Source organism: Chanos chanos, chromosome 2 (genome assembly GCF_902362185.1).
Source record: "Chanos chanos chromosome 2, fChaCha1.1, whole genome shotgun sequence".
Lineage (NCBI taxonomy): Eukaryota > Metazoa > Chordata > Actinopteri > Gonorynchiformes > Chanidae > Chanos > Chanos chanos.
The window spans coordinates 5,512,594-5,531,241 of record NC_044496.1 but is presented as its reverse complement, the minus strand read 5'-3'; the positions used below and the strand labels follow the sequence as shown (position 1 = coordinate 5,531,241).

The 18,648-nt window shown below is 42.7% G+C and overlaps 1 protein-coding gene across 1 annotated transcript; it reads right to left on the bottom strand.

The window, feature by feature from the left end:
* Window positions 1-667: 667 nt before the first annotated feature.
* hsd11b2 (hydroxysteroid (11-beta) dehydrogenase 2) lies at window positions 668-14,272 on the bottom strand. The gene is made up of 5 exons (XM_030765786.1): window positions 13,969-14,272; window positions 6,132-6,344; window positions 4,015-4,200; window positions 2,473-2,610; window positions 668-1,168 (listed from the first exon to the last, which is right to left on the bottom strand). Exons 1-5 carry the CDS (start codon window positions 14,240-14,242, stop codon window positions 738-740), a joined length of 1,242 nt encoding a protein of 413 aa, XP_030621646.1. The 5' UTR covers window positions 14,243-14,272; the 3' UTR covers window positions 668-737.
* Window positions 14,273-18,648: the final 4,376 nt, after the last annotated feature.

The following is an 18,648-nucleotide window of genomic DNA, read 5'->3' as shown; positions in this document are numbered from 1 at the left end:
CTCTACACAGATGTTTTTAAATTCAGTGACGTGAAAAATAGTGCACTACGCGGGGAATGCTGGGCGTCTCTGTCATGTAGCCTCAGTGTGTTTCTCGTGTGATGGGCATATGGCTATTCTGCCAAAGACCTTTAAATAAAGCTGGTCAGATGGAAGAGAGAGCACCGGAGGGACAGTGTAAGGTAGTCAGACCAGCAGCAGTAACTAACTGCCAATCTATGGATCTAGGTGGCCGTAGCCACCAAGGCACATTCAGAAAGTTGCATGATGGAGTATGTGCAACCCCTAAATGATCTGGGGGAGAAAAGAGAGCAGCAAACGTTGATCGAGCTAAGACGTCTCATCCTGGGATTCAGTTTATCACAACTCTCTGAAAACTCTGACTTAGCCTAAGCTGACTTAAACTTAACCTGACTTCAACTAAGTTATGACTAGATTCACATATTACATCCATAAGATACAAAATGGTTACATTTGATATTTTTACATTTGATGTTTCGTATTTGATATTCAATTTCGCTTCTGGGCTTTTGTGAGAACTGAAAAAGGGTTGCAGGTGATTTGCAAGAACGAAACCCATTTGGTGCAATTCTATGATCCCTTCAAAAAAAAAGAAAGACATGACAAGGAAAGAAAGAAACGACACGAGACCCATTCACAACGATGGAGACTCAGCACTATGAGTGGGCTAGATTAGTGGTCCTATAGTGTCTCACTATAAGGAGCTATAATCAATACTATTCTATTTTACTGATGTTGTTGTTGTTGTTTATGTTGTTGTTGTTGTTGTTGTTGTTGAGACTGTGGCTGAGAAGGGTGCCAAGACCGTTCTGTTTCCTCAAGGCGCGCGGCATGACCTTCTTCTTCACAAAGAGTTTCTCCAGGAACTTGTCGCTGATGCTGACGGGGAAATAGCTGCAGATGAAATACATGAGGCGGACTCCGGCACCAGTGTAGTATCTCACGCTAGGCTGAGGGGACAACAGTGCTTCCACGATGGTGTTGACAACGGGACTCAGGTCCTCGCTGGCCGTCTTGGCGTGGTTCTGGAACAGGTCCTTGGTCTCCAGAATGTACTCTTCCCCATATTCTTCAAGGAGACTGGGCGACAGGTTCTGGATTAAGTGCTTGTGCTGTTTCTCCCAGTAATCCGTGTTCCTGCACTGACCTGAAATGTCACAAATGATTTTCAGTGCGAGCCCCATCACCCGATGTACACGATCACACGCACATACACACACTCTCACAATTATACATGTCCAACAGTCCCCTACGGGCGCAAGGGCTCTAAAACGTTCAGGAGGTATTCGTTCACCTCCCGTTTAGTGGCTGAATAGCCGAGCCCCACGTGCCGCACAGTAAATACCCGAACAGCTATTTACTTAAACAGGTATTTACTTAATGCAGAACATAAACAAACAAAAAAAGGAACCTGCAGTGTTCTCTGTGTAATGCAAATTCAATGTGACAGAATATAATACGTGCTGACAATACAAAGCTCAGATGGAGTCGGAAGAGGAGAGGAGAAAATGGCTTAGGTTGGTGAGCGAGATGTTATAAAAAAAAAAAGGGGTCTGGGCACACTTTATCCCAGCATTTACACAATAATCCCTCTGAGAAAATTCTGGCAGAGACGCGGGTTAAAATCAGTGAGCAAGGAGAGCCCGCGGTCGAAGCCAGGATCTTGACCATTTTATCCAGCCAAACTGTAAACATTCTTTTCTAATGAAAAAGATTAAATAGTTGGTCTTTCTAGCATTGAATGATCCAGATACTCTAATGTGTGTGTGTGTGTGTGTTTTTTTTTTCTCAGCATTTTAACATTGGAACACTAATAGCCAAAATAAATGTTCTGTACAGTTAAAAATATAGTGGTATCAGTAAAGTACTGATGAATGCTTCATTAAGAGACTCCATCCTTATAATTATGATATAAATTGTGTTCAAATGGTTTTAAGATTAGGGCAATGCATTATTTGTGTTCTTTTGCCAAAAAGAAATATCAACAGTACTGAATAGAATTTAATTATCTTACAAACCATTTTAAGTTCAATATGAATAGCATCTTAATGGGAATAGCTAATCTGGTATATTTAAAGTAAATCCATGCTTTGATTGAAATCATTGTTCAAGCTCATTGTTCCTAATTCATCAGTATTTATTTTTGTTTTTTTCTTTCTTGTATGGTCTTGTATGTTCTCTCAATACAGCAATTTTGGCATTGCATTCAGTCTTTGGTTCCAAACACTAAAAGTGTGATGATGCTCTAGATAAAGAGATTGTTCCTAGTGATTTTTTTCACATGTTTTGAATCTGTCTCCCTGTTCTGACACCTAACAAATGAGCTTTTTCATGACCTTGACCTATACAACAAAGTCTTGCTGGAGTGTCTATCGTGGTTCTGTTCTGAGACCAATCGACCTGTTACATCGTAAATAAACAACGTTTAACAGCATAAATAGCCTTCCTCACCTGTTCTGAAGGCAGACGGTAAAATGGTGGAAAATTTCAAACCCCAGGGCTCCAGTTCGTGGCGTAGTGTGTTAATGAACAAATTCAGAGCTGCTTTGGACGCCCCATAGGATGCCAGACAAGGGAAGGGCTGCTCACCTGCAGGCACACACATGAAGAAAAAAAAAAAACGTCTCATATTAGTACTGCCCGAGAAAAACTTCGAGTTTGACATCTGCGTATTGACATTGACCACCACCTCCGCAGAATTTTACTGCGTTTTGTGATATGTTGTAAATGCAGTTTTGTAAACGAAAAAATCGGCTCAAAGGGAATGTAAAAGCTATCCTCCCATAACTGTGGAGAGACCATTACTGTGTGAAAATGGTATAACTTCATAACTAAGGTTGTAAATTCATTCATTGAATGCCACACTTTCCCCCCCTTTTTAATGTGCCGTTTCTTATCTGGTGACTTCGCGTTTAAGAACATGGTGTTGCTATTAAAGGACAGGGTGACGTTACGAGAGGAAAATGGACCTGTATAAAAACCTGGCGCGGTTTTTTGAAGCCAATGACAGATTTGATAGGACCTGTTCCAGCACACATAAAAGCACTGTTGTTGCGGAGAGGGCGTGTTGCACTTTGGGCGGCGAAGACAGCTGAATGGGAGGATAAATGAAAAAGATCCTCGGCTCAGCCGAGCGGAGACAGAGACCGGTGGGGCTAATTGCAGAGAGACAGTTTGTAAACGTGCGGTTTCCCCGCAAGCTATACGCGGAATGAAGGATTTGGGGATTGGATCTCTCAAGTTTAACTGCTGACGAGATAAAAGCAAAGTGCGCAATAAAAACAGCCCACCAAGTTGCCTCTACCGTTTTCTTCCTTATGGTAGCAGTGTTTCGGTTAGAAACTAGGCATTTTGTTCCTTCCACTTAGAAACTTTAAATTTACGCATAGGCATATCGCCGTCGTTTCCAGTGGAAAGATCGATTGTCCTTGTACCAGTTGGTTATTCGCGGTATTAAACTGCGATGTCACCGCCTAGGTAAGCACACACTGATAAAACTCGAGCCTGATAAAGACAGAACACAATGTACACATATACCTAAGGGACCAAATACCTCTGAACCCAAGAGAGTGTTTGAAAGTAATTAACCACATCACTACGTAGAAGTGAAACTGGAGTAAAGTTTTTCACACACCCAATTCAACATTATTGACTCATTCAGTCAAGATATGCAGAAGCCTTAGACTGTAAAATGATCTAAAAAACAAACAAACAAAAAACCTCACACAATGTCACACATTTTCTGTGCCTGGCTCAGTTAGTGCACTCCGCTAGGCATTCAGCGGCTGAGAAGATCTGATGATATATCCTGAAGCCTATTCATGGATTGGCACTTCCCTCTGTGTCAGTCAACACATGTTGGTGAGTCATGCTTTTACGATCATTTGTGGACCGAACACACTCCATTTGTATTGCAAGTGTGCTTATCTGTGCGCTTGTGTGTTTATATGTGTGTGTGTTTGCACGTGGCAGCGTGTGTATGCAGCTATTTACCTGAGGGGCTGGAGATGGTGATGATTCTCCCTTTAGACTGCCGCAGGAGAGGCAGGAAGGTTTTGGTGACCATCACCGTGCCAAAGAAGTTGACCTCCATGCAGCCTCTGTAGTTGGACATAAGTGAAAGCTCAGCATCTCCAAAGTTCACACACAGTCCTGCATTGTTCACAAGGCCCCACAGACCTGGAAGCAAAAATACAGAGCACGGGCATGTTTGATACTGTGATATATGTGTGACGGATGTGTAGATAGATAGATAGATAGATAGATGCAAGTTCAGATGAACAGATCTAGTGAAGTGTTACAAGAAGAAGAGAGAAAACCAGATGTTTGGAGGATTTTTAATAAAACCCAAGCACCACTTTAAACAAAACGAACAAAGGAAAGGAAAAAAACAAAAAAACAGACAAAGAGACTTGTAAGGGCTGCGTTTCGGCCTCCTTCACTCCTGTAGTGTTTGTGATTTAACGTAAGTGCGGGTGATAAAGGGAGGTTCTAAACCATAGGAATCGAACCGCGCCGCCAGAAATCTCACTCACACACAAACAGGGGCCGACAAGAAAGGCAAAACCGCATCAGTCACCGGAGAAAGAGAAAGAGAGATGGTTTACTTAACGCTCTAGCACGTCTGCCTCTATTTAGCGCTTTAGCTCTGACCCTGTTGGTAACAGCGCTGTGCAGAGACACATCAAAGAGAGGGACGTACCACATTCAGGGCTTTGTAAATGTTACGAGAGTTCATCTCGTTAGACAGCAGGGAGAGAGTGAAGAAAGATATGTGGGGGTCAGACAACGTCAAACAACAGCTGGTTCTCGTTTTGAAATATTAACTAAAGCTGTACCTTCATTCTCTTTCACTCCCATAAAGAATAATCTCACTCTCTGTCTCAATCTGTAAAAACCACCTGACTTGGACAGCGGATGGATTGCTCATTGCAAGTCTTTATAAAAGCATATAATTATGCACCTTTTCTGTTTTTCCCACTCGCTAGACAGGAAACTGTTTATATTAGTGCAGTTTATATTCACAAAGTCCGCTTATGGCTGTGAGGCAGGGTGGAGACATTACGCTTTACAAAAACCACAGCCGCACTACAGGCCAGGTGTGTGTGTGTGTGTGTGTTTAAGTGGAAGCTGTGCGTATGGCTTTATGTATGGTATAATTCCTCTGTTTACACTCAGTTGAGGGACAAGCATGAAAATGTTAATTTTAAATTGTACACATTATGCCATGAAGCCACCACAGAGGACAGAGACAGGAGGCGAGTGAGTGAGAGAAAAAAAAAAAAACACTACAACCAGCTGACAGGGCAAAATGCCTCAGCAGCTTCTCCTCTCTGTCCAGATGACAGAGAGATAGGTCAACTTCTTGCTTGTATGTGTGTGTGTGTGTGTGTGTATTTGTAGTCATGTTTCCTGGGAAAACCTCAACAAGCAAAAACGTACTGACCTTATTTGACTTTCTCCCTCCCTCCTCCCCCCTCCCCACACCCCCCCAAACACAAACACAAACACACTCCCTAGGGTTTTTTTTTTTTTTTTTTTTTTTTTTTTAGATATTTTACTCTCCTCTTAATCATTGGTCAGACACCTGGCTCTGCTGTAGTGTTTGATAATAAAACAGGCCTTTGATTGACTGCCAAAACACACACACACACACACACACACACAGCCCAGTAAGAGAACACTTAGTAACTGAGTGTGTGAATGACCTTTTCCCAAACTCTTACACTGCTCTCTGGGCCACACACTCTATCCTTACATGACTCCTAGAGATTAAACACGGTCACGGGAACCCACCCAACATGTCCGTGTTTGTGTTACCTCCCATTATTTGGTCTGTTTTTCTTCAGAGGAATGATACTGCTCTTATGGCTACCCTGGATGTTTGGCTCATAGCATAGTTTCCGTGCCAAAAAAAGAAGGAAGAACCCCAAAAAACCCCTGATCTAATAGATCACCTCACTTAACTGCTATTGTTTCAGCCTGACTAAGCCTGTGGTTGGCTTTGGATACATTCGTGCACGTGTGTGAATGTGCACGAATGTGTATGTGTGTGTGTGTGTGTTTGTGTGTGTGAGTGTGTATGTGTGTGTGTGTGTTCAGACTCTCACCTTTCATGCCCAGTTTAGCCTTGGTATCCAGGAGGGCTTGTTGGATCTGCTGCGGCTGAGTGATGTCCACTTGGAGCAGAGAAACGCGAGGGGAGCAGACGCTCTTCAGGTGACGAGCCCCTTCCCCTTCCAGATCCAGCACTGTAGCAAACACCTGGAAACCCATCGCATCCAAATGCTTCACCGTAGCGTTGCCGAACCCTGAATCACATCCTGCGAGGAGAGAGAGAGAGAGAGAAACGGGGAGAGAAATAGAGAGAGATGCTTTCAATATCTGCCTCTCCCCCAACACCTTCCAGAGCGCGGTGCTTGTCGTGCAAACTTTGATTTTCTTGCTTCCGGCAAAACTATAAAGAGTACAGGACAAATACCAGAGATATTGTTTTTTGCTCCAGCCTAGCTAACATGACCCCTCACGCTCACACATTGGACGTCCGTGTGAATGGAAATGGACGAGTCTGTATGTTAAGCATGAAACCTGAGAGCACAGGTCGAGAGTAGGGCTAAACCAAACGAAGTGGCCAGGATGAATGTGGCAGAGAGATGCCATGGTTTCTTTCACCGTGAGTCAGGGCAACACAGTGATGAGAAATCTAACACCACATCTTCACAAACGTCATCCTGGTCCTGATAAATGAATACGCTCTAGGGAAAGTTTCAAACCAAACCATACAGCGGATTATTAAAAAACATGTATTTTGACGTGTTATTGTGTTGTCTTGATGTCTAGGAGAGGATAAACTACAGACAACAAATATAGAATGAACTCATATGAGTGGAATTATGGTAAATATAAATAAATGTGCACATTTGAAAAAGAGGAATTGATTTCATGTGAGGTTGTTCCAAAAGAAAACATGTAAACTATTACTGAATTGAAACAAAAAAAATGTTGTTATTTCATCAGCCATTTAAGATTTAGTAGTTTGGGATTGTGGAGTGTTTTGGGAGAATTTATCCAGAACATTTTCTGAATTACTGAGAGATTGTACTTCATTTTTGAGACCACAAGACTTATTGTGTTAAATTGGTTGCCACACAAAAGTAAACTGAGTTTACTCAGTAACAAGAAAAAGATAGATAGATGGAGAGAGCAAGAGAGAGAGAGAGTAAGATGGAGAGAGAGACAAGGAGGGGAGACAGAGAAGGAGGGGAGACACAGTGAGAGACATAGAGGCAGAGAGAGAGAGAGAGGTGGAGAGAGAAAGAGAGACAGAGAGGGGGAGAGAGAAAGAGAGAGATAAAGAGAGAGAAGGAGAGACAGAGAGAGAGAGAGAAAGAGAGACAGAGAGAGAGAGATAAAGAGAGAGAAAGAGAGACAGAGAGAGAGAGATAAAGAGAGACAGAGGGAGAGAGAGAGAGATATTTACTGCCTTCCTTGTGAATGTCACACCACATTATGACCACAGGTCAAAGCCTGAACCTGGAGAGCAAAATATGACTTTTGTTATCATAATCAGTTTTCTATGACACTTAGACACACATATTACACACACACACACACACCCCTCCTGTGTTCTTTATGGATCATAATCTATGCATAAGGTATCCTGAGGACACAGTGCAATATGTCTGAACACCCCTTACTGGCCTCTCTCTCTTTCACTCTCTCTCTCCCTCTCTCTCTCTCTCATTCAGTTTTAAATCTGGACAGATGAAAAGAGCATTCTTCTAGACGTGTGCCAAGACTGTGTGTGTGTGTGGGGGGGGGGGGGGGGGCGCTTTTTTCCACATGGATATAACAATCAAGACAATCACACATTAAAAGAACTCAAAGGCTGAGCCAAAGGGAATACAAGGAATACTCCAGACCAATAGGACAGTATGAGCATATGACAGGTTTGGTTTTCTCACTTTCACAATGTACAGCATCATGACAAAACAGCAGCCCCTGTGCCAGTCAGAAGCTGACAGAGACACCTGAGCCGTCAGCTGCTTCTGGTTACATAAGAGTCACTGTAGGAAATACAGGTATTTTAGGAAATTCTGAGAACAGGTTCTCTTTCCCCTTGAACTCAGGGTTTCACCTGTTCCAAAAGTTTGGCAGGAATGGGATTGTCTTTATGGTTAAGTTTGAACTGAAAATGGAGGGTTGCAAACGTTCAGTACATACTGAAATGGCTCCACTGAGAGGCAGAATTTTGAGATGTTTCAAAGACACTGAGGGAGATCGGAAGAATGTGTTGTTGTGTGTTGACCACTAATGATGAGCTAGCACAGCTGGTGTGTGTGTGTGTGTGTGTGTGTGTGTGTGTGTGTGTGTGTGTGTGTGTGTGCGCGTGCGCAAGCGCTTGTGTGTGCGTGTGTGTGTGTGTGTGTGTGTGTGTGTGTTTGTAAACTTTGGGTTTGAACTTTTTAGATGGAAAGTTCAGTTCTCAAGTCACCTTTGATTGATTGTCTCATGACAATATCAGTTAAATCAGTACACTCATCTGTCCGCTCTGAGAGCTGGGACCTTGTTGCTAGCGTATCAAAACTATAAATGTGCCACTGGTTCAGATCACCAGCAGTTCAGTCAGTGAGGCTGAAACTTGGCTGTGTTTGTCTATTGCCACCTCCCCAAATATCTACAGTTACCTCTGTAAGGACAGATAGAGTTCATCTCTAACCGCACTCTGGCTTTAAGGGATGTTTATTACAGCCAGGCAAAGTAAGACATTGTGATACACTCTGTTCTGTTGCAACCCACTTTTCGCTGAGGGACAGATGGAAATATTATCACCATCCTGGAGTCGGTTTTCCGAGGGGATGTTTCGGAACGCGTCTTACGAAACCGGTTGAGGCCTTTCCAGGGGACAGAAAAATAAACACAGATGAAGCTGTATTGATTGGCACAGTCAAAGTCACAGACGTGTCAGCGGACGGCTGGCCCTAAGCTGACTGCCCACGCTCACGTGCAGCCCACCGCTCTTGGTCGTGATTGGTGGTGGTTTCGTGGAGGGGCTCTTGTTAAACCCCACACTCACACCCTGTGATGGCCTCTTGGTTCCTCTGACCTCATATTATGATCTGGCTATACACATCATAGTAGAGGACCCCCACTACCACCATCCACCCACCATCCTGCACAATCATAGTTCCAAAGGTGTGCGGAGAACTTACACATCTGGAAGCAATCGAGGTTTCTGTATGTGCCCTTGCACAACACATCAGACGACTTGACTGAAACAACTTTTGCTTCAGAAATGATGTTCAGTTGTTCTGTGTGATTCTAATTTAAACGGCGGAAATATAAACATGGGAGGTTGATGCGCTGTGAGCAGCTTCTTTCAGCGGTAGAATTGTTCTCATATGTCTTTTTTTTGTTTTGTTTTGTTTGTTTGTTTGTTTGTTTGTTGTTGTTGTTGTTGTTGTTTGGCCCGGTGAGCTGATGACGTGTGTGGATGAAACAAAGAGAGCAGGGCAGACAGATAAGCTAGCTGTGTGAGGTAACATTAGAAGGTCTCACTTCAGAAGGTGTGAGAACTTTGTGTTCAGCTGGGCTCAGCGCAGTTGTCATGGAGTTTCTGCAAGCGAACTGGAGAAGAGCATGGCAGAAAGGAAGTAAAAAAAGAGACAGTGATTTAAGTACTGTGATGAAATGGTTTGTTGCGGTTGCAGTTAGTCTTAACCTAAGACTTGCAGTGTAAACAGGTTTATGACTCAGTGAAAACTCATTCACAGTTTTCATCTCTCCTGCTGGGTGTTGCGTTGTTGTAAGACTCAACCCTCCAGTCAAGTTTGTTCTCTGTCACCAGAGAGGATATCTGCAATACGTCTGCTGCAATGGGAACACTTATGTAGACAGCTAAAGAACGGGTGGGGATGGGGGGGGGGGGGCAATGAGGGAGAGAGAAAGATATCTACAAAGAAAACAGATCCTCAATGAATGTTTAAACAACCTCATATCCATGACGTTTTTGATCCTGGGGTTTTTTGGGGTTTTTTTTTTTTGGCTCTAATCAAAAATGAACAGATTCAGCTTAGCTCAGTAATTTTTAAAAATTTAAAATATAAAGTCAAAAATATGAAGCTTACTATGGGGCATGACATGGAGTATTGGTAGTGTCTGATGTTCTGGAGATTTAACAGCTTGGCCGTAACCTCTCTGTCCATGTTTGCTCTCAAAATGTTGAAGGTTTTTCTGGCGAGACGGTTGTTAGACTAGGAACTCAAGCTGACTGCACAGTGAGACTCAGGCTGTCTACAAGTTGCCCAGTCAGCCAATTTTGTGACTCCAACCTCTCTCTATTCTCAGAGAAATTCCTGCCAGTGCCCGTGCACTTCAGTGGACTCTGTAAGAGGTTTAAAGTTTTTTCCGCTTTCTTTTTTAATTTAAAGAATTACAGCTTTGCCTCAGTGCTGCTGAGAGAGAGGCTCATTAATGAGAGCTGTCCAATAGCAGCTCAGAATAAGAAACCTGGGCCACAGGAGAAAGTGTTTGCAACGGTTGTCAAGGATTTTTTCTGTGTGTGTGTGTGTGTGTGTGTGTGTGTGTGTGAATCTGTCTTTGCATGTACGTGTGTGTGTGTGTGTGTGAATCTGTCTTTGCATTTACCTGTGTGTATGGGTCTGTGTGTATGGGTTTGTGTGTGTGTGTGTGTGTGTGTGTGTGTGTGTGTGTGTGAGAGAGAGAGAGAGAGAGAAAGAGACATTATGTCTGAACAGCAGGAAACAGTTGGGTGTCACAGAAGGAGGTGAGTTGGAGTTTTTGACATGACTTCGGCTTAGTTACCATGCCACTAGACAGCCTCTTAAGGCCTTCACAAACTGGATTTTTTTTTTATTACGTTTCTGTGCTGCATTCTACTTTAAAATACCTGACATAACAGAGCCGGACAAATTACTGATGTCAAACAACTACAGACCAGCTGCCAGGACACCGTGACAAAATTATGCTAGAAGTCCAGTTTCCCCCAAATGTTTAACGTGGTTTAATTGCTTCACTAAATTTTATGATTTTAGGGAAAATAATTGACCATTTTTAAGTAGTAATAAAGTGGATTATTAACTTTTAGCAAAGTTTTAACCCCTCTAACCCTAAAGTTACCTCTGAGTTCAGATATTTCCTTGGCATGAAATATAAACAAAGAACCAAACACAGTATTTCCGTTCAGCTCGCAAGTATCTGTGTGCCAAAAACAGTGATAAGGTATGGAAAGGCCATCAATTCACATTGTGTAGCAGATTGCTGAGGCAAAGCAAACAGCTTAAGATGTTCCTGCACCAGCCTGTACAGTGTAACCTAGATTTTCTCTATCTCTTCCTGGCGGAAAATCAAAAGAATTCTCCCTTTTAGATTCTGCCATTATTGACGTTTCCCACACCACAGTTCTAAAGTCCAAAACAAAACCATTTAAGTTGGCAAAGACAGTAGTCAATGGTCACTGATTAGTGTCATTTGCCAGGGGAGAGAAAGTCCAATGTCTCCAAAAAACAATGAATGGACGATGTGGGTTAGTGTTCGTACTTTTTCATGATCACAGCTCAACTTTCACTTCACAATAATTAAACATAATTATAGCGGCAACAAATCAATTAGCGGGGTCCGAGCACAAGGGCATTCAGAAATTTTCCAGTTTAACACCATCCATTGGCTGAATAGCATAAGTTCCGTTCTGCCACCTATAGTGGGACAAGTTTGGTGACAGTCGAAAAATGCGCTTGAGACAAAAAAAGGGGGGGTGCAGTGTACTTGGTTGTGTTGGTCAGATGGTTTGGAATCATAAACATTCTTCGGATAACTTCTTTGATCATTTCATGGCAATCATCATCTATTTGTGAAAGTTGCACAAAACGAAAGCTAACATAGCATCACCTAGTGGCTGGCACGTGATATATTTGGCTAGCCACTTTGAATTCAGAGAAACCTGAGTACTTAGAGTTCTAACAGAGGAGTTTTGCTAAGTTTTTGTTAAGCAATAGGCTTACAGCAGGTTAACTGCTTGGATCCTGAATCAGAGACTTTGACACTACCTTTCATAGTACCTTAACTTTTTAAATATATGTTTTTCACAATAGGCGCAAATGAACACATGTCATCAGCCATTCTCAGCTATCTGAAAGAATTAGATCTTAAGCAGAAGATCTGATCCCCATATTTTCCCAAATATTGAATTACCTCCACAAAGCACCGCTTTACTTAAATACCCAATGGGTTCTATCCAGGCACTTGTGTTGCTGTGTTTGGGGCTGGCTGGCCTTTAGAGGATAAAGAAAAGTTTACACTCCTGAACAGAAGGACAAGTGAACAAATTAAGAGCTCGGTCCACTGAAATAGATTAAGTTTCTAGATTAAACACAGGAGCTCCTAAACCTCTTTGAGGACAAATAAATAAGCTACTCTGGGGTGGGGGTGGGGGGGTTGTGGGCTGGGGGTGTTGGTTTGTTGGTTTGTTTGTTTTTCTCTCATGGACTGTGCTGGCATCAAGACGATGTTCAGAAATTCTTCACGTACACTGCTGGCTTGGAAGAATGGTACACTCACACACACACACACACACGCATGCGCGCACACACACGCACACACACACACAAAAGTCTCAAAAAGACTTTACAAGGAGCAACATCTTTAGCAAGATCCCCAGCATCCTCTTAGAGCACACACAACCCAGCACGGTTCTTTACAAGTACATTACAATACTTCCAAACATAGCAGAACAGGTGATGACTAGATGTACATTGCTATGTGATTGGTGACATGGCCACGAACTGATTGTTAAAGATGAGACTTCTACTGAAGTGGAAACAGCGATAGACGGTAATATGGACTCCTAAAACGATCTGTGCGCAAAGCTGTGCTCCAATTGCGTAAGGCTATTTAACTAACGATCAGATTAGCTCATCCAATTAACAGAGACAGGAATCTCCTTAGAGTGGTGCTCTTTGCACTTCCTCAGCCAGAAAAAGGGACTTCGACACACTTAAGCATTGGTGTATATACAAACAAACTTAGAAAATCATGCCACAGATTATTGCAGAGCGTCAACAGTGAGCACTTGTTGGCTTCCATCACACCACCAGCTGACGTTTGTCATTTATTCTCAGCGTCTTACAGTCTAACATTTTGGTTGATCTAAACATTGTTTAAGTATCAACATGTCCTTTATGGTGCGTTGACACTGAGGATAATATAGTTATTTAAAAAACATAGAGAGAGCTGCTGTTTTTTTTTTTTTTCTACAGGGGCAGAAAAAAAATCAAATCAGTAATGTAAGTCTTGTCTTTTCAAAGACACTTTTCAAAGACAGCTTAACCCTGAGCCAACAACGAACTTGTGGGTGTTTCCAAATTCCATATTATTGTACAGTTATAAAATATTATGACTTCAATCACAGGTCTCAAAATACAATGTGTCATGCAAGATTGGCTTCTGGATTTTTTTTTTCCAGTTTGGACTTGATTAGTGGCTTTCAGTCCTATCAATAGAGTTTTGAAACTTTTGATTTTTTTTTTTTTTTTTTGTAATCAGTTTATGCAATACATAAAAGCATGCTATCGGATTTAATTACTTCATACATAAATGGCAAATGTTTGATAAATCATTTTAATGTTCTCTAATTATCTTGTTCCCTCACACAAATTTAACTTTTTACAAAATGATTGTGCGGAACAGACTGAGAAAGATAAAAGCAGTGAGAGTTAGACAGAGAGAGAGGGTAGAGACAGAGAAAGAGAGAGAGAGAGTAAGAGAGAAAGAGCAACAAAGAAAGAGAAAAGGAGAAGCGGAGACTGATCCTGAACAACAACAACAAAAAAAGTACCTCAGTATAGAATAACAGAGATTCTAGAATAGAACACATTTAGAACAGTACCAGTTCTGGGAACTCTTTCTCTTTCTCTCTGTCTCCCTCCTTACCTGTGATGAAGACTGCCTTGCCCTCGACCGGTAACGCAGGTGCAGGGGCTGCCCAGGCTGTGTAGAACCAGCAGACTGCGCAAAAGATGCCCAGTGCCAGGACAGCAGGCATGCAAAGGGCACACAATCTCTCGACCAGAACAATGGCACCCAGCCAGGCCACCAGAGTAGGCATGGAACTGATGTGGGATGCCAAGATCTTCTTCACTGCACCGCCAACAAACACGGACATCACTGCCATGTATATCCAGAAGGAAAGCGCATAGTCCTCCATTGTTCTGAATGAGTAACTATTTTGCAAGTCTCTCTCTCTCTCTCTCTCTCTCTCTCTCTCACTCTCTCTCACTCTCTGTCTCTCTCTCTCTCTCTCTCTCTCACTCCCTCTCTCTCTGTCTCTCTCTCTTTCTCTCTCTCTCTCTCTCTCTCACAGAGGGAATTTTAGTCTAACTGAGCAACCATGTGCCTCCTCCTGACTGTTCTGAACTCACAGAGGCGCGTGCAGGTTGACACACACACACGCACGAATACACACACACACACACACACAAACTTGACACCCTTGAACGTAGAATGGAGTGTGAGCCAGTGAATGGACTGCACCGAGTGTGTGTGTGTGTATATATATAGACCATGCTGGCTAAAAGGGGAGGGACTACAACACAGCAGATCTAATCAGTGCCCAATGGACAAAGTTTCACAGCACTTTAAGTCTTCCCCTCCTTTCTCTTCTTCCTCTCTTCATGCCCCCCTTTCTCCTTCTCCGTTTTAGACAAAGCACCACGTCCTTTTTTTTCTCTTTTTTACAGCCCTCTCTCTCTGTCTCTCTCTCTCTCTCCCTAATTTTTCAGCCTGCAGACAAAACTCCCTACCTGCTAAATGAAAGCCAGAATGATTGACATACATCACTTGTGTTTCCTGCTACTGTGGGGCCAGCGATAAGTCACGTCCTGAAATGAAGGTTTCCATTGTTCTATTGAAGGCTTGTCGGTCGATTGTGCAGGTGTCAGGGTAACAAAGAGTGGATTTATCTTAGCAAGTTCTCACTAGTACTTCATCACAAAGTCTTATCCTACTGAAATTCTCTTAGGGTGTATATAATTATTTCCTATCTCTCTCTCTTTCTCTCCCTCCTTCATTCTCATTTTTTTGACCATAAGAAAGAGTGCCTCTGTAAGTCAGTGACTCAGTAATCCTTTTGCTCATCCCAGACTAACAAGACAGGAAAGAAAGTTCCTGAATTTAAGCCAAGAGGTAACTTTCTACAGGGGTCTACTTGATGATCGGTTGGTTTAATGAGCAGTTGTATCTGTACACTGCACGTGCAGAGTGTCTGCACTAACATGATTTTTCACAGTAGTAGAACCAAGACTCATGTTACTCATGTGAGTATTCCGTTGTTATACTTCTGTGACTTACAAAACCACAGTTATACACAGTTTTATGAAAACAACAGAAGGAACAACATAAATATTTAGAGATCAAAGCATGTGTTTGCATGAAAGAAAAGTGGTATTCATTGGATAATTTCATATGGTCTCATATTAAATTAAAAACACATTTGTTTCTGTCCTCTGCCTTGTCTGAAGATATTATTTCTTCAGTTGCACAAACAGAAAGTGGATGGATTGTCACTGCCACCTCAACATGAGGGAAACCATTTAATACCTCAACTTAATCTCAAACAACAGAAATTTGTATTAAAAAAAAAAAAAGGCAAATCTGTCAGTGGTTTCTGATTAAAATAAGTTCTTCTGTGCTAAAGCCAAAGTCATACACACACACACACACACACACACACAAGAAGAAATGCTGTAACACATTCTGTTAGATGCCATAGAACTTGAAGGCAAAAATATGACCCCTGAGCAGTGAGAAAATGAAGGACACAGAAAGAGGTAGGAGGATAAGAAGAAGGGGGAGGGAGAGAGAGAGAGAGAGAGAGAGCGAGAGAGAGGGAGAGAGAGAGAAAGGGGGAAGGACCCTGCGGACATTGACCTCATTCGTTCATCAGGTGTGTTATTTCATGCTCAGTTTATGACCCTCCGTGACAGAGACAAAATACCTTGTTTCCTCATTACCCTAGATCTCTCTCTTTCTCTCTCTCGCTCCCCTCTCTCTCTCTCTCTCTCTCTCTCTCACACACACACACACACACACACGCAGTGGCATGCAGCTCTTGGCGCCAGAGGGTGCTCTTATCCTCCCACCAGCTGACTATTGCGCAACACTTTAGTCCAATATTCTCTACACACAACTACACACAAGTAGAGGACATAAATATTGTAGATGAGCACATGAAAATATTCAATTTGGGTGTATGTTAACATTTAACTTTTTTTATACAACAGTTTAAAAACTTTGAATTTAAAAGACCTCTATCTATGACTGTAATGCACATCAATCATTCATTCATTCATTTTCTAAGCCACTTATCCGAATTAGGGTTTTGGGGGTTGCTGGAGCCTATCCCAGTGCTCTGTGGGCAAAAGGTACAGAAACTCCCTGGACCAGGTCACCAGTCCATCACAAGGCAGACGCACACACTCGTCATCTCCAATGTGCCTGAATTACATGTCTTTGGACTGTAGGAGGAAACCTGGGCTCCTGGAGGAAGCCTGCACAGGACATGCAAACCATACAGAAAGGTCCCTGGCCGTCTGGCCAAGAATTGAACCCAGGACCTCCCTGCTGTGAGGTAACAGCACTACCCATTGCGCCACAGTACCACGCAAACGCAAGTCAGCATATCATGACTGCCTGTGGAGGATGCTGTGGGTTTTTCTGTTTCTACATTTTCGACAAAGCCTTTACTGTTTTGAAGAGAGCTGATGTGAGAACAAGTGGAGTTCCAGAATGGTGTCCTAGATGAGGGTTTGAACCACCTCCACGGTGGCGTGGACGTGCTGTGCTCCCCAAATTAAATCACGATCCCCTCCTTATGCAGACAGTTGAGAGCTGCCCTAATCACAAAAATGACTATGTCTAATCAAAGAGCCTTTTCTGAAGTCTCAGAAAATAGCACACAATAGGTCTTTTATACGTTAGGTGGGTATCAGTTACCAAAAGTTCAACATTTGTTGAAATTCTCTGAAAAAAAGCGACCGTGTTTTTCTTAGAGTTTCGGTTATTTTTAAATGGCATGTCCTCAGCTGGGTTAATGGCATTGCTTTCATTACGAAGGGACGTGAGGACTGTATAAACAGAACTTAAGCAGTCAAATTAAAAAAACACGCACGGGAGGAGCGACACCACGTGCCACTGGCCGAGCAAAAACGTGAAACATAATCAGCGCACGTCAGTGGAGTCTGATTTCGCTCGTGGTGGCAGGGTAGACTTCTTCACCCAACTTCCAGAAGTGGCTTATTTATTATCATGATTTCTGGTCAGTTATTTTCCTCAAGCGTTTGCTTTTCTGGCTATAGTGTGGGCCTACAGTGATGCAATAACCTTGTGCACTCACCACTCGGCATTTTTTACAGCTCATGACTGGTAACATTAATCGTTTTGGGCACCGCCTAGGACACACAGACACACACACACACACAGACTCACTCTCTATCATACTGTTTCTGTCTCTCTCTCCCCCCCTGCAGTTTTACAACTCTGGCTATTTGGTCTACGGCTAGCTCTGTATCTCATCATTCTCACAGTGCAAACTGGGTTTCAAAAATTCCAGTACTGCACTGTCATCTTTTACGGCCTAAGATGGACAACCAAGGGTCCAAGCTCCTTCAGGTTTCCTTTTAAAAACCAAAAAAATCTTCAATCAGATTGTAGGAGAATATTTTCTCTCTCCCCCTCTCTCTGCCTCTCTGTCTCTCTCTCATTATCTCCCTCTGTGTGTGTGTGTGTGTGTGTGTCTGTCGGTGCTCCATGGCTGTGAAGGTGCAAAGTAGATAACTACCCCAAAAAGGCTTCACGTGTACCTCTCATTTTCTCCTTCCTGGCTCACATAGTAACACAATGTTCTCTTCCCCTGTATGGCTGCTCATTGTGAGGTGACCTCTGCCTTTACGTGGCACCACACACACACACACACACACACACACACACACACACGCACACACACACACATGCACTCATACGCACACACACACACACACACACATGCACACACATACACACACACACACACACGCTGGCACGCACACACACACACACACACACACACACACACACACACACAAACTCATTTCAGAACAGCAATAATAAATCAATAATAAATAAATACACATAGCACAGACAGCTTATGTACACATGCTCAGTAATCACAAAGAGTTCAGGCAGGATGTGATGGTAGAATGCCATCTTGAGAAAATCTTAACAGTGAAAGAGAGCTACATTAACAAGGAACAAATGAGAGAAAAAGACAGAGGTACTGTTTGAAAGTACAGTTCGGGCTTTAGGACATTGGCATTTGTTTGGTACTCACACAGTTTTTTTCCACCCACCAAAACCTGCTTGAACTCTTTTCAGTGCAAGGTCAAGCAGGGCCAAAGCAGTATCTTTTTTTTATTGAACTACCAGGCTCTTCCCGCATATGCTAACTGGATTCCAAAACATAAACAGCAAAAGCATTGGTAAGCTTTGGGTTTCTACGGTGATGTTTGGCAAAGAGGTCATTGTCCTACAGTCATGTGTCATTAAAGGTGAATCTTCTCTTTCATAAGAGCAAATGGA

Bases quoted from the DNA above. Each gene is read 5' to 3' on its own strand.
- hsd11b2 (XM_030765786.1), bottom strand. From the start codon at position 14,242: ATGGAGGACTATGCGCTTTCCTTCTGGATATACATGGCAGTGATGTCC. The intron at 4,201-6,131 runs GTGAGAGTCTGA...TTTTGCTTCCAG, and splicing joins GGCTAAACTGGGCATGAAAG to GTCTGTGGGGCCTTGTGAAC. The intron at 1,169-2,472 runs GTGAGGAAGGCT...GTGACATTTCAG, and splicing joins ACCGTCTGCCTTCAGAACAG to GTCAGTGCAGGAACACGGAT.